Below are 13,412 nucleotides of genomic sequence, written 5' to 3'. Positions count from 1 at the left end.
GTAACTCAAGAAATCTATCATTAATCTTGACGTTTTTACTGAGTACATCTTAGTCGCGCAATTTTACATCTAAGATGTTTGGTGCAGTATTTCTTAAAGAAAGAATTTACATGAAAACGAGTCGTCTCTCGGTAATGACAACAAAGACTTTATTGAAGAATCCCTACTGGTGACCATTCACAGACGAATGGGCGTAGACTTCGGGATCGGAACTTAGGCTTGCCTCTATGAAAAATGCAGTGTGCCCAAACAGCCAAAAAAAATCCTAATTGAAGTCCAAAACTAACAAAAACTAACAAAATGTCATCATAATATATGTACAAACTCCTCCGAACTATTTTGGACGCTTTATCGAGCCAATCTCGGCGACTGAACAACAGGAACACGGTGGGCAATGACCCCATGCTTTTTTAATTCAAAATTAAACTATAGAATTCACACATTATATCATGAAAAGTTGGTGCAAGTAATGGGCTATGTCTAGAAAAAAATAACAAACACACCTCGAATATCAAAATTGCAATGCTTGCATTGAGTAATGGCAATAATTATGTGGAGGCGCAGATCACATTCAAGCTACGGGGCTTCTATTTGGAGTCAGCGTTTCCATGTTGTGATGTCTCTCTTCAATTTGAGAGGTGAGCGTTTCATTATGAGGAATGCACAGTTACAGAGGTAGGAGGAGCTTTGTCTGTCAATCATCAACAGATTCTTATTGTTCTTTCATGCCACAGATGATCCATTATATTGACCAGATACTCTATTGGCAGCTCTAACAATGAAAATACATGTATTCAAAAATGGAAGGCAATATGGAGGAGGCAAGATAAGGTGGGACCATTTTAACCAATAAGACGGCAGATGCACGTGTGAACAACAGGCACAACACGTGTCCTACTTATATCAGTCCACTCGTAACAATCTAAGCATTGCGAAACTTCTAGTTGATCAAAAAAGTCACACGTAGCAAATAAGCCATAGCATTTTTTGTTAACCAAATTCAACACTCATTGACCTCCATACAAAAACTCCTTGCTTGGTGAAATAAGAAGCCACCTGCTGGAGACGACAGGTTTTTGGCCTAGTGATCCCGCTCGCGTCACCTCTTACTCTCTGGCCATGCTTGATACGCCCAGTCAGAGAGGAAAAGGCCAGAATAGTCCCACCTGTTCTTGCCTCCTCCTGACTGCCTTCCATTTTGAAGACATTTATTTTCATTGTTAGAGTTGCCACTTGAGTATCTGGTCGATATAATGGATCATCTGTGGCATGAATGAACAACCACAATTCACAGGCGTGACAGTTACTGTAAAATAATGGTCCCACTTGAAACTAAACATACATTTTTAATTAAGCCTTTGTAAAAAGCCTTTTGTCGGGGCTCTATAAATGCTTCAGAAATCACCCCCGAAACAAATGTCACACTAAGGTTGAGAATAGGGTTAGGCCACATTTGGCTTTATAGGGTTGGGTGATATTTGGCTTTATAGGGTTGGGTGATATTTGGCTTTATAGGGTTGGGTGATATTTGGCTTTATAGGGTTGGGTGATATTTGGCTTTATAGGGTTGGGTGATATTTGGCTTTATAGGGTTGGGTGATATTTGGCTTTATAGGGTTGGGTGATATTTGGCTTTATAGGGTTGGGTGATATTTGGCTTTATAGGGTTGGGTGATATTTGGCTTTATAGGGTTGGGTGATATTTGGCTTTATAGGGTTGGGTGATATTTGGCTTTATAGGGTTGGGTGATATTTGGCTTTATAGTGTTGGGTGATATTTGGCTTTATAGGGTTGGGTGATATTTGGCTTCATAGGGTTGGGTGATTTTGGATTTATAGGGTTGGGTAATATTTGGGAGACCTCTTCTAAGATATGCCACTCTAAATATTGTGATATCCGATATAATCATTCTGCACCGGTAATGACTAGATCATTCCAAACAGTGCAATTTGTGCTTATTTACTGTAATATTGTCACATTCTCATTAAATAATCTTAGTTTGGCGAAAAAAAATAAAGCTTAGTTAATTCTTTAGACTTCATTTTCAACATATTGATACAGCCTAAAGTTGTAAAGTTCAAATAGTAGTCTTGAACATCACGATATATCATTTTGCACTTCACAATATACTGTCATAGTCAAATATCATGATTTTGGATCATATAAAATCGGCCAAACCCTATTTGGTAAATAAGGACCTTTTATATCACCCTTTATAAAGTATGAATGTACTTGTGAAGCATCTATGTAGGGCTTATGAAGACTTTATGGATGCTTTCATACAGTTTTGGTGGATAAAATCAAAATCGGTTGAGTGCTTTGAAAAACACACAACCCACATTATGTTCATGAGCTGTAGTTATTGAAGGGGAAATGTCTTCATTTAAAATAATTGCTTCAACTCCATTCCATCATTGGTTTCAATTATGCCCCAACTCTATTCTTCTGAGTTCCTCTGTTTTTTTAACGAACCCTTTCATTTGCCAGCCTAGATGTGTCATTCTCCGAGAAAGAGCGCTCCTTCTTTGAATACTAACTCACTTGCTAGTTTGGAAGACATTGATAAGAAAAAAACAGAATGTGCTGTGGGCAATGCATTTTGTCCGTCAAGCCTTTCAAGTTCAAACTGCCACCTTTGTTTATTGTGGGTAAAAGCTATTAATAGACGCCGATTGTTTAACCTCCAAACAGTTTAAGCTGAACTAACCTCGCCTCGAATTCTTCATAAGTATTTTAAACCCTTAGTCAATTACACCACACTGTATCCAAGTCCACAGATATTCTATGAAGAACCCACTGTTCTGTTTTGGATGTTGTTCTGAGGAAAATTCAAAATCAGGCAGAGACTCCAATGCTCCTCCTATAGTAGCTTTCTCAACACTTGTTTCTCAAGCAGAATTTGTATCATCATCTCAGTGTTTCCATAACTTTGGGCTTTACAACTGTGAAACACTGTGTAGGATGTAGGTCTATATCTGAATGTTCTGGAGATGAACAAATTCAAAGACCACATTCTGTGGAACAGAAGAATATACCCTAAGATTTGGACTTGGTTCCAATCTGACATGTTTTATGTAGTCAGAGGATGACCCCTTCCCCCCCAAGCCAAACCCCATAGCAAAGAAACAATAATGTCATCACAGATGTATTCTCCAAAATGCTGTTTTTGATTAAACACAAGGAAAAGCTGCGTGTGTTATTATAACTCCCATTGAGCTTACTTTGACCACTCGTGATTTTAACTGGCATACATGCATAAAACTAGATCTATTTTTATGGCAATGCATATTTTATCACTAGAAACTTGAGCATTTGTTGAAAGCAAGACAATTCAGCACTTACTGACCGATTTTTTGTCAGACAACTAATGTGCAGGTATCCTTTACCCAACGAGCATTAACCAGGCATTGTTTAAGACACGGAATTATTGATTATCGAAATGTCTCACCACTGCACTGTATAAGGTATTTATTGAACTAATGTATTACAGCCAACATAAATATGTATTGACACACTAGTGAAATGAAAGACATACACAAATCTAAATTGGTCACATCATTTTTTATTTAACTAGGCAAGTCAGTTAAGAACAAATTCTCATTTACAATGACGGCCTACTCCGGCCAAACCCGGACGACATTGGGCCAATTGTTTATTTTCATTTATTTTATTTCACCTTTATTTAACCAGGTAGGCCGGGTATGGTTCTCAATAAGGGACAGCTGTCTTTAGTTGTCTCTGATTGGGAATCATACTTAGGTAGCCTGTGTGGCCATCTTAGTTTGTGGGTAGTTAATTTCTGTTTAGCCTTATTCACCTTGCAGGACTGTTTCGGTTTTCCCTTTTGTTGTTTTGTGTATTCAGTGTTCAGTGCAATTCATTAAAGATGAACACGTACCCTGCTGAATTGTATTCCTCTTCTTCCGATGAAAGCCGTTACAAACACAGAGTTACACATGGAGTAAAACAAACGTACAGTCAATAGTACAGTAGAAAATTAAGTCTATATACAATGTGAGCAAATGAGGTGAGATAAGGGCCATGGTGGCAAAGTAAATACAATATAGGCGCCCCCTATGGGACTCCCAATCGTGGCTGGATGTGATACAGCCTGGATTCAAACCAGGTACTATAGTGACGCATCTTGCACTGAGATGCAGTGCCTTAGACCGCTGTGCCACTCGGGAGCCAATAATATGATACATTGTAACTTTTTTGCCCCAATAGCATCACTGTACCTCATGATGTGTAGTTACATGGGAATCTTTGTCCAGGACAAATTGAACATTCCAACAAGATGCATGTGTCTCCATTGGGATTTTAGGTTGAATTCCCCAGGCTAAGTATAAATGGCACAACCTTGACCTTGGTTTGAACCTCTACAACATGAAAACATACAATATTATTTCCCATTAGTCAAATAGTCCATAATTGTCTAATCCATAGTTCTCAATTTCCTCCATATGACATCTTATTTAATTGCATCCTGTAAGTACATGCTATTATCATGCATGTAACCAATGCATTAATGCTACCTTAACTGACTAAACTACCAATTAGTTGGCAGGCCCGTAAAAAAATACATTCACATTACATTAATAAGATACCTCAAAATAGAAATGATAGCTCCAAAACACAATGAGAAACTAATATAATTGCTAACATTTGTAATAAAAAAAACAAACGAGTCCATCTTTCCGTAAAGTCTATACAGACAAACACATTTCCTCTTCCGCACACAGACAGAGGAAGAGGAAGTTGCAGATAAGCCCCCTGCGTCATCTGCTACACATACATACCTCACTGTGTTGGTTAAAATGGAACTGACAGGAATACCAGCGGGTGTGGGAAACAAAACCTTGGATTACAAAATAGCCTACAGCCTTTCAGTACAACATATATTCATTATCAATTGTAATTGAACGCCATCCCTCGCTTTGAGAACTTCAGCGGGCGCTTGATTGGTCTGGCGAGAGTCCCTGAACTTCAAATGTCTCTTTACAAAAGGATTTGTCACACACCCCTTAAAAAAAATACTTAAAAAACTCAAGTATTTTGTGAAGTCAAATGTTTTCCAATGCAAATTAACCCAACAACAACATAGAATCAACATTACACCGTTCCAAATTTACACAAGTATTTGCACAGAGGCACGGCCATAAACACTGCACCGGCCTATTGTCAAGACACAATACAACAAAAGAGAGGTGATTATTGTCACCATGGTCCATTGTGGACTCATTGTCCATGGGGAGCGTATATGTACATATACAGTCATGTACCTATTTTTCAACTTACTTTTGATATGTACTTTTATACTGTATGACATAGAATTGTATGATCAGAGAAGTAAATCTGTACATGCATTCATTCTATTTGAACAAGTTTTTTCCTTTCAATAGAATAACGAAAACATGTAAAAAGGAGCAAAAGGTGAGATACACATCTACATTTTTATCCAGACAAAATGTCAAATGGGCGTCTCCTGAAATTTGCATCCGATTCATCAGTCTGTCAATAGTAGCCTAAATATTGACCAACCGATGATTTGGAGATAACCCATTCTCCTCCCAAAACAACTACTCCACTCCAAACATACAACAGCACTGTGCAAAGCCTAATCAATACTGTTATCATCACAATTAATAAGGAATATAACCCTTTCTCTGTCTGCTCTTAGCATAAAATCACCAGCAGCAGAAAACAAAGAGAGTAAACGTTGCCAACATGTTCCATTGTGAGACATATCACTGCTTCCTCTAATATCCGAGCCATACCATATCCACCCAGCACAGTCACAAACCACATAAGCATACCCCTGCAAATTAACATACCTCAGATATGTTGTAGGCTAAATGTATGTGCCAGTGGTGTTTCAAAAATAGCTGTATGGATAAAATACAAATCAGATTCCTATCGCTAGTTGTAGGGATGTATGGTGATCCACTGTCTCCTAAGCATGTCTGGTGTCACGTATAAAACCCGTTGCCCAGCATTGCACATGATAGAGAAAGAGGGGAATTCTTTACGCCTACACTATAGAACTGACATAAACCCAAGTGACCTTGTCTTTTGTGTCAAGCAGGCATAACGGCATCCGAGTCAATATGGGGCAATCTAACGTAACAGTGAATCACACAAATCAGTGTGTAACTTCTCAAAATCAACACTACTGCATTTGTTTGGTCAACAACATACTGCACTACAGTTGGACATTATAAGTAGACCTACACGTATGGAAGAGGGGATACGCAGGAAGACCTATTCAAATGGCTTTTTTTTTATTTTTATTCAACGATAAACACAAAAGGAAACCATTTCCCATGTCTATGAGAACAGGGCAGAGCTTCTTACCGTTTCCACAAATGTTGGGCATTTGGTTTTGTACATTTATCTTGGGCATGTCATAGAAATAGCATAGTGGCACAAAGGAAGATAAGATAGATTGAAACGGTGGGAACATCTATTGTCATCACCAATAATAATTGAGCATCAGATTCCTGACCAATGGAATTCTATGACTTTTCCTTACCCATGGCCATCAGACTGTTAAACAGCCACCACTAACATTGAGTGGCTGGTGCCAACATACTGACTCAACTCCAGCCACTTTAATAATGGAAAAATGGATGTAAAAAATGTATCACTAGCCACTTTAAACAATGCCACTTAATATAATGTTTACATACCCTACATTACTCATCTCATATGTATATATTGTACTCTATACCATCTTGCCATCGTTATGTAATACATGTATCACTAGCCACTTTAAACAATGCCACTTTTATATGTTTATATACCCTACATTTGTCACGCCCTGACCTTAGTATTCTTTGTTTTCTTTATTATTTTGGTTAGGTCAGCGTGTGATGAGGGTGATATATGTGTTTTTGTCGTGTCTAGGGTTTTTGTATGTTTATGGGGTTGTGTCTAGGTGATTTTATGTCTATGGTTGCCTGGATTGGTTCTCAATCAGAGGCAGCTGTTTATCGTTGTCTCTGATTGGGGACCATATTTAGGTAGCCATATTCCTTGGGTATTTCGTGGGTTATTGTCTATGTATAGTTGCCTGTGTCAGCACTAGTGTGTATAGCTTCACGTTCGTTTTTATTGTTTTGTTAGTTTGTTTATCACGCTGCACCTTGGTCTCGTTACGACGAACCACAATCAACCACAACACTAATAAACTACCACAATCAACCACAACACTAATATCCACCACAATCAACCACAACACTAATAACTCACCACAATCAACCACAACACTAATATCCACCACAATCAACCACAACACTAATAACTCACCACAATCAACCACAACACTAATATCCACCACAATCAACCACAACACTAATAAACTACCACAATCAACCACAACACTAATAACTCACCACAATCAACCACAACACTAATAAACTACCACAATCAACCACAACACTAATATCCACCACAATCAACCACAACACTAATAACTCACCACAATCAACCACAACACTAATATCCACCACAATCAACCACAACACTAATAACTCACCACAATCAACCACAACACTAATAAACTACCACAATCAACCACAACACTAATAACTCACCACAATCAACCACAACACTAATAACTCACCACAATCAACCACAACACTAATATCCACCACAATCAACCACAACACTAATAACTCACCACAATCAACCACAACACTAATAAACTACCACAATCAACCACAACACTAATATCCACCACAATCAACCACAACACTAATAACTCACCACAATCAACCACAACACTAATAAACTACCACAATCAACCACAACACTAATATCCACCACAATCAACCACAACACTAATAAACTACCACAATCAACCACAACACTAATAAACTACCACAATCAACCACAACACTAATATCCACCACAATCAACCACAACACTAATATCCACCACAATCAACCACAACACTAATATCCACCACAATCAACCACAACACTAATAAACTACCACAATCAACCACAACACTAATAAACTACCACAATCAACCACAACACTAATATCCACCACAATCAACCACAACACTAATAAACTACCACAATCAACCACAACACTAATATCCACCACAATCAACCACAACACTAATAAACTACCACAATCAACCACAACACTAATAACTCACCACAATCAACCACAACACTAATAACTCACCACAATCAACCACAACACTAATATCCCCCACAATCAACCACAACACTAATATCCACCACAATCAACCACAACACTAATAACTCACCACAATCAACCACAACACTAATAAACTACCACAATCAACCACAACACTAATATCCACCACAATCAACCACAACACTAATAACTCACCACAATCAACCACAACACTAATATCCACCACAATCAACCACAACACTAATAAACTACCACAATCAACCACAACACTAATAAACTACCACAATCAACCACAACACTAATATCCACCACAATCAACCACAACACTAATAACTCACCACAATCAACCACAACACTAATAAACCACCATAAACCAAGTGACAACATTACTCATCTCATATGTATATACTGTACTCTATACCATCTACTGCATCTTGCCTATGCCATTCTGTACCATCACTACTTCATATATTTTAATGTACATATTCTTCATCCCTTTACACCTGTGTGTATAAGGTAGTTGTTGTGAAATTGTTAGGTTAGATTACTCGTTGGTTATTACTGCATTGTCGGAACTAGAAGTACAAGCATTTCGCTACACTCGCATTAACATCTGCTAACCATGTGTATGTGACAAATAAAATTTGAATTGGATTTGATTTATCACTACCAGGTGTGAGAGTCCTTGGACGTCAGGTAAAAACATCACAAGTACCTGTAGAACTCTTCAAGCTTGTCTGAAGGGTATGGCCAAAGGTCAGTGATCTGGAGCACATATAGGCCCTGTCCAAAAACAACCTAACAAGAAGAAGAGCTGAAGAATATGGATTAATTCCATGCCAAGCTCTCTTCCCTAATCCAATAAAGCCCTCTTCCCTCCATCTTAGTAGCTCTCTAGTGAGCTTGGTACACCATTACTATAGTTATTATTTATTCAGGGGAGTCCAATTGAGAACATAGTTTCATTTGCAATAGTGCACTGAGAACAAACAACTCTCAAACATAATTCAATAAATCAATAAAACAGAAAAAAATAACCGCAGGATACAGCAATAACACAAATAACCCACCACAATCAACCACAACAATAATAAACCACCACAACACTAATAACCCACCACAATCAACCACAACAATAATAAACCACCACAACACTAATAACCCACCACAATCAACCACAACAATAATAAACAACCACAACACTAATAACCCACCACAATCAACCACAACAATAATAAACCACCACAACACTAATAACCCACCACAATCAACCACAACAATAATAAACCACCACAACACTAATAACCCACCACAATCAACCACAACAATAATAAACCACCACAACACTAATAACCCACCACAATCAACCACAACAATAATAAACAACCACAACACTAATAACCCACCACAATCAACCACAACAATAATAAACCACCACAACACTAATAACCCACCACAATCAACCACAACAATAATAAACCACCACAACACTAATAACCCACCACAATCAACCACAACAATAATAAACCACCACAACACTAATAACCCACCACAATCAACCACAACAATAATAAACCACCACAACACTAATAACCCACCACAATCAACCACAACAATAATAAACAACCACAACACTAATAACCCACCACAATCAACCACAACAATAATAAACCACCACAACACTAATAACCCACCACAATCAACCACAACAATAATAAACCACCACAACACTAATAACCCACCACAATCAACCACAACAATAATAAACCACCACAACACTAATAACCCACCACAATCAACCACAACAATAATAAACCACCACAACACTAATAACCCACCACAATCAACCACAACAATAATAACCCACCACAATCTACCACCACACGAATAACCCACCACAATCAACCACAACAATAATAACCCACCACAATCTACCACCACACTAATAACCCACCACAATCAACCACAACACTAATAACACACCACAATAATAACCCGCCACAATCAACCACAACAATAATAAACCACCGCAATCAACCACAACACTAATAACCCACCACAATCAACCACAACACTAATAAACTACCACAATCAACCACAACACTAATAACCCACCACAATCAACCACAACACTAATAAACTACCACAATCAACCACAACACTAATAACCCACCACAATCAACCACAACACTAATAAACTACCACAATCAACCACAACACTAATAAACCATCATAAACCACGTCACTTGCAAACCTCAGTGAATTCATCCCTCAGCTGTGTTCCAAACTGACCTATTGGCACCAGGGGTTCAAGATGTAAGGAGGTTTGTAACATGGGGTGTATTCAAGTTGAACATGGGGTGTATTCAAGTTGAAGGCTGATTTACTTAGGTTGGTAGAGACACAAAGGACCTCAAGAGTTAACCAACCCTGTGAGCGGGTTTGGTGCCCTGTATTTTTTTTACTTTAATAGAGAAGTGAGATATGTTCGAAGCTTGTGCAGCAGAGCTTTGTATACAAAATGTAGAGACGAAGGCCACAAGGGCAGAAAGAGCAGAGCCTTGTCAATTTGGAATCAGACCTTCTGCTCTTTTGCTCCATAAATAAAACACCATCTTGTTGAGCGAGTGCAGATGGATGCCCAGCAGGTCATTGGTTATAAACTGTCTGTGACCACTTCCTTTATAACACATGGTGCGTTTGGAGATCCATGAGGAAGGGCCCTAAATCACAGAATGTTCCATGATGTGAATTTGCCTTAACATCAGCATCACTGATTTGAAGGTCATCCCTCTTCTCAAGGGCTGGGATTTTGCACAACAGCAACATCACTGACAATAATGACAGCATATATCTCCACATAAGTAAATGTATGTGTCTGTGTGTGCACATGAATATGTGAGTAATGATATCGATTGCCTATTAGTAGTCACATCATGAGGCATGATCCCTAGTATCTCCACTAACTATTGTCACCTAAACGTGTAATTACAGGATATCTGTTCAGTGCCTTTGGTCTAGCTGATATCATACTGACTTGGAATGACTCACGATGACTGCTGACCTCAAACTGAATACAGATGTTACATTCTCTCTCCTACAGCCGAAGAGGAAGCTGTGAAAATCTCTTGAGTATACTACTACTGAGTTATGTCATGATGGCTATACATTTAATATTATTATTATTAGAATGGCCCTGAAAATGCTTTGTGCATGCTGTAAAATGTACATTTCTTGTCATGGACTTAACATAAATTGAATATGGTTCATAAAATGTAACCTACACTCAGCATGAAGAAGACAGGAATCTCAACGCAAACAACTGGGCTAACCCCATACATATGGAGATAACTAAGCGTGTGTGTTGTGTTAATCTATTTTCTGCATGACATATGTCACAGATTCCGAGCCAGGCATTCTTTACCGCGGATATATTGTATACACATTCAAAAGAAACACTATGGAGAACAAAAAAATGTTGCAACAGTATATTTCACTGAAGGAAACACATACCACAACCCCGCCCACATGTAGGCTACATGCCCAACTTCAGAGCAGAGCGAACATAAATTGTAAATAGGTCATCATTTCGCCCCAATTAATATGTCTGAAGACAAAAACTTACGGGCATGTTCAATCGAAGCGTCCTCTTCTTTCTAGGTGTCTTCGCGTCTCTCTTCTTGGAGTCATTTGCTGTGCTTCCCATATTTTTCTAGAATTCTCTAAACAACTGGACTCATTAAATCGTTTTTAAAAAGCGTTACTTTGGCTGCTCTCGTGCTAGATAGACTGGCAACAGTGGAAGTGTGGTAAATGATACCAAAACAATCACTGCAAAAACATTATTCGGATTCTGACAGATGTCCTTATGGCAAGCAGGTCCGTGTACTGTACGCATTAATGTGCTCCTAAACTCAACTCGTGTGTTGATGAAAGTTATCGGCTTGAGATCGGATATTTTAGACCTGACAAAAAATACACCGCGCAGAATGCGATTCACTTGGCATAAAATGTAGCCTTCCCTTCTGGGTAGCTTATGACACGCGCTGATATTTCAAACGACAACAAACTGCAAGAGTAAATCCACAATTGAAACAAGGAAGGTCGTATTATAATGCAAATGCAGACGTTCCCAGAAAGGATTTGATGAGTTCACGCTTCACAATGGAGAGACAAGTACGCATGCACGTTGGTTGGCCAGTGGCCACTAGTACCAGCTCGGGCTAATCGTGGGACCAGTGCCAGTGGGTGCGTCAAGCTTTGCGCGCAGCTCCGAATTGTCACATGGCTGTGTTTACGTTGTGGCAGCAGCATGAGGAAGCGACTGACCTATAATTGAGTAAAAGTGTAAGTATTATATTTTCTTGACGTACACCATCATATTCACCAGCTAATAAGCTTTAGACTGATTCTGTTTACAATCCTTCTACAATGGCCAACATATGGCGGCCCTACAGTTCACTCTCATGATCTGCAGTCATCATCATAATCAAAGTCCCAGCCTCTCCGATATGGCCACCATGTGGTCTCAATGGAATACTACACTTGATATATATATATATAAATATATAAATATATTTTTTTTACCCCCTTTTCTCCCCAATTTCGTAATATCCAATTGATTTGGTAAACATGGGGCCCATATCAACAGTAGAAAGTGGCTTCTTCTCCATGTCACATCTTCCTCATCTTAAGTGGTTTGGCCAGACAGGCCTGTTCGAAACTCAAAATCAATTCATGAATAGGAACGAGTTATCAGGAATTAATTTAGCTTTCACCTACCTGTTTTCAGATCAGTTTAGTTGAAGGAAAGGATAAAAATACATTTAATATTGAGATCCACCCATTGTTGAATTTATACTTAGAGTGATTTGTGATTTAATAACAGGCAACTTAAAAATATTCTAGCTAAATATGAGACACATTACAATTCCCACAAAGTGGGTTAAACCCTATTGGCATGATGCGTATGATGTTTGCCATTCACACCAGCAACCCAGGTTCACTACACTGGTGTCAAAAGTGGGTTGGTGACCATTTGGCCATCGGAACGCACAGCCCAGGATGTGTGAGGGGGCTGAATAGTTGACACACAGGGATGTGGCTTACTGTTTGGAGAGAGCAGTGTAGGAATCCTCCCTCTATGAGCCCAATAAAAATTGGTGCGATGCATAAGGTGTTTGCCTTTCACACCAGCAACCTGGGTTCGCTTCCCCGCCATTCCACAATATTGTGAAGA

At 38.7% G+C, this 13,412-nt stretch overlaps 1 protein-coding gene across 1 annotated transcript in view; it reads right to left on the bottom strand.

The window, feature by feature from the left end:
- LOC110489719 (5'-AMP-activated protein kinase subunit gamma-2) overlaps window positions 1-12,648 on the bottom strand; it is a 97,942-nt gene extending 85,294 nt beyond the window's left edge. Inside the window, exon 1 of the mRNA XM_036943912.2 lies at window positions 11,799-12,648. Within this exon, the coding sequence (XP_036799807.2) occupies window positions 11,799-11,879 (81 nt within the window). The 5' untranslated portion in view covers window positions 11,880-12,648. The remainder of the gene's footprint in view (window positions 1-11,798) is intronic.
- Between the last annotated feature and the right edge of the window lie 764 nt (window positions 12,649-13,412).

Source organism: Oncorhynchus mykiss, chromosome 15 (assembly GCF_057628025.1).
Source record: "Oncorhynchus mykiss isolate SJ-2025 chromosome 15, ASM5762802v1, whole genome shotgun sequence".
Classification (NCBI taxonomy): domain Eukaryota; kingdom Metazoa; phylum Chordata; class Actinopteri; order Salmoniformes; family Salmonidae; genus Oncorhynchus; species Oncorhynchus mykiss.
The sequence above is the reverse complement of the archived record's forward strand: the minus strand, read 5'-3'. Positions and strand labels throughout refer to the sequence as shown.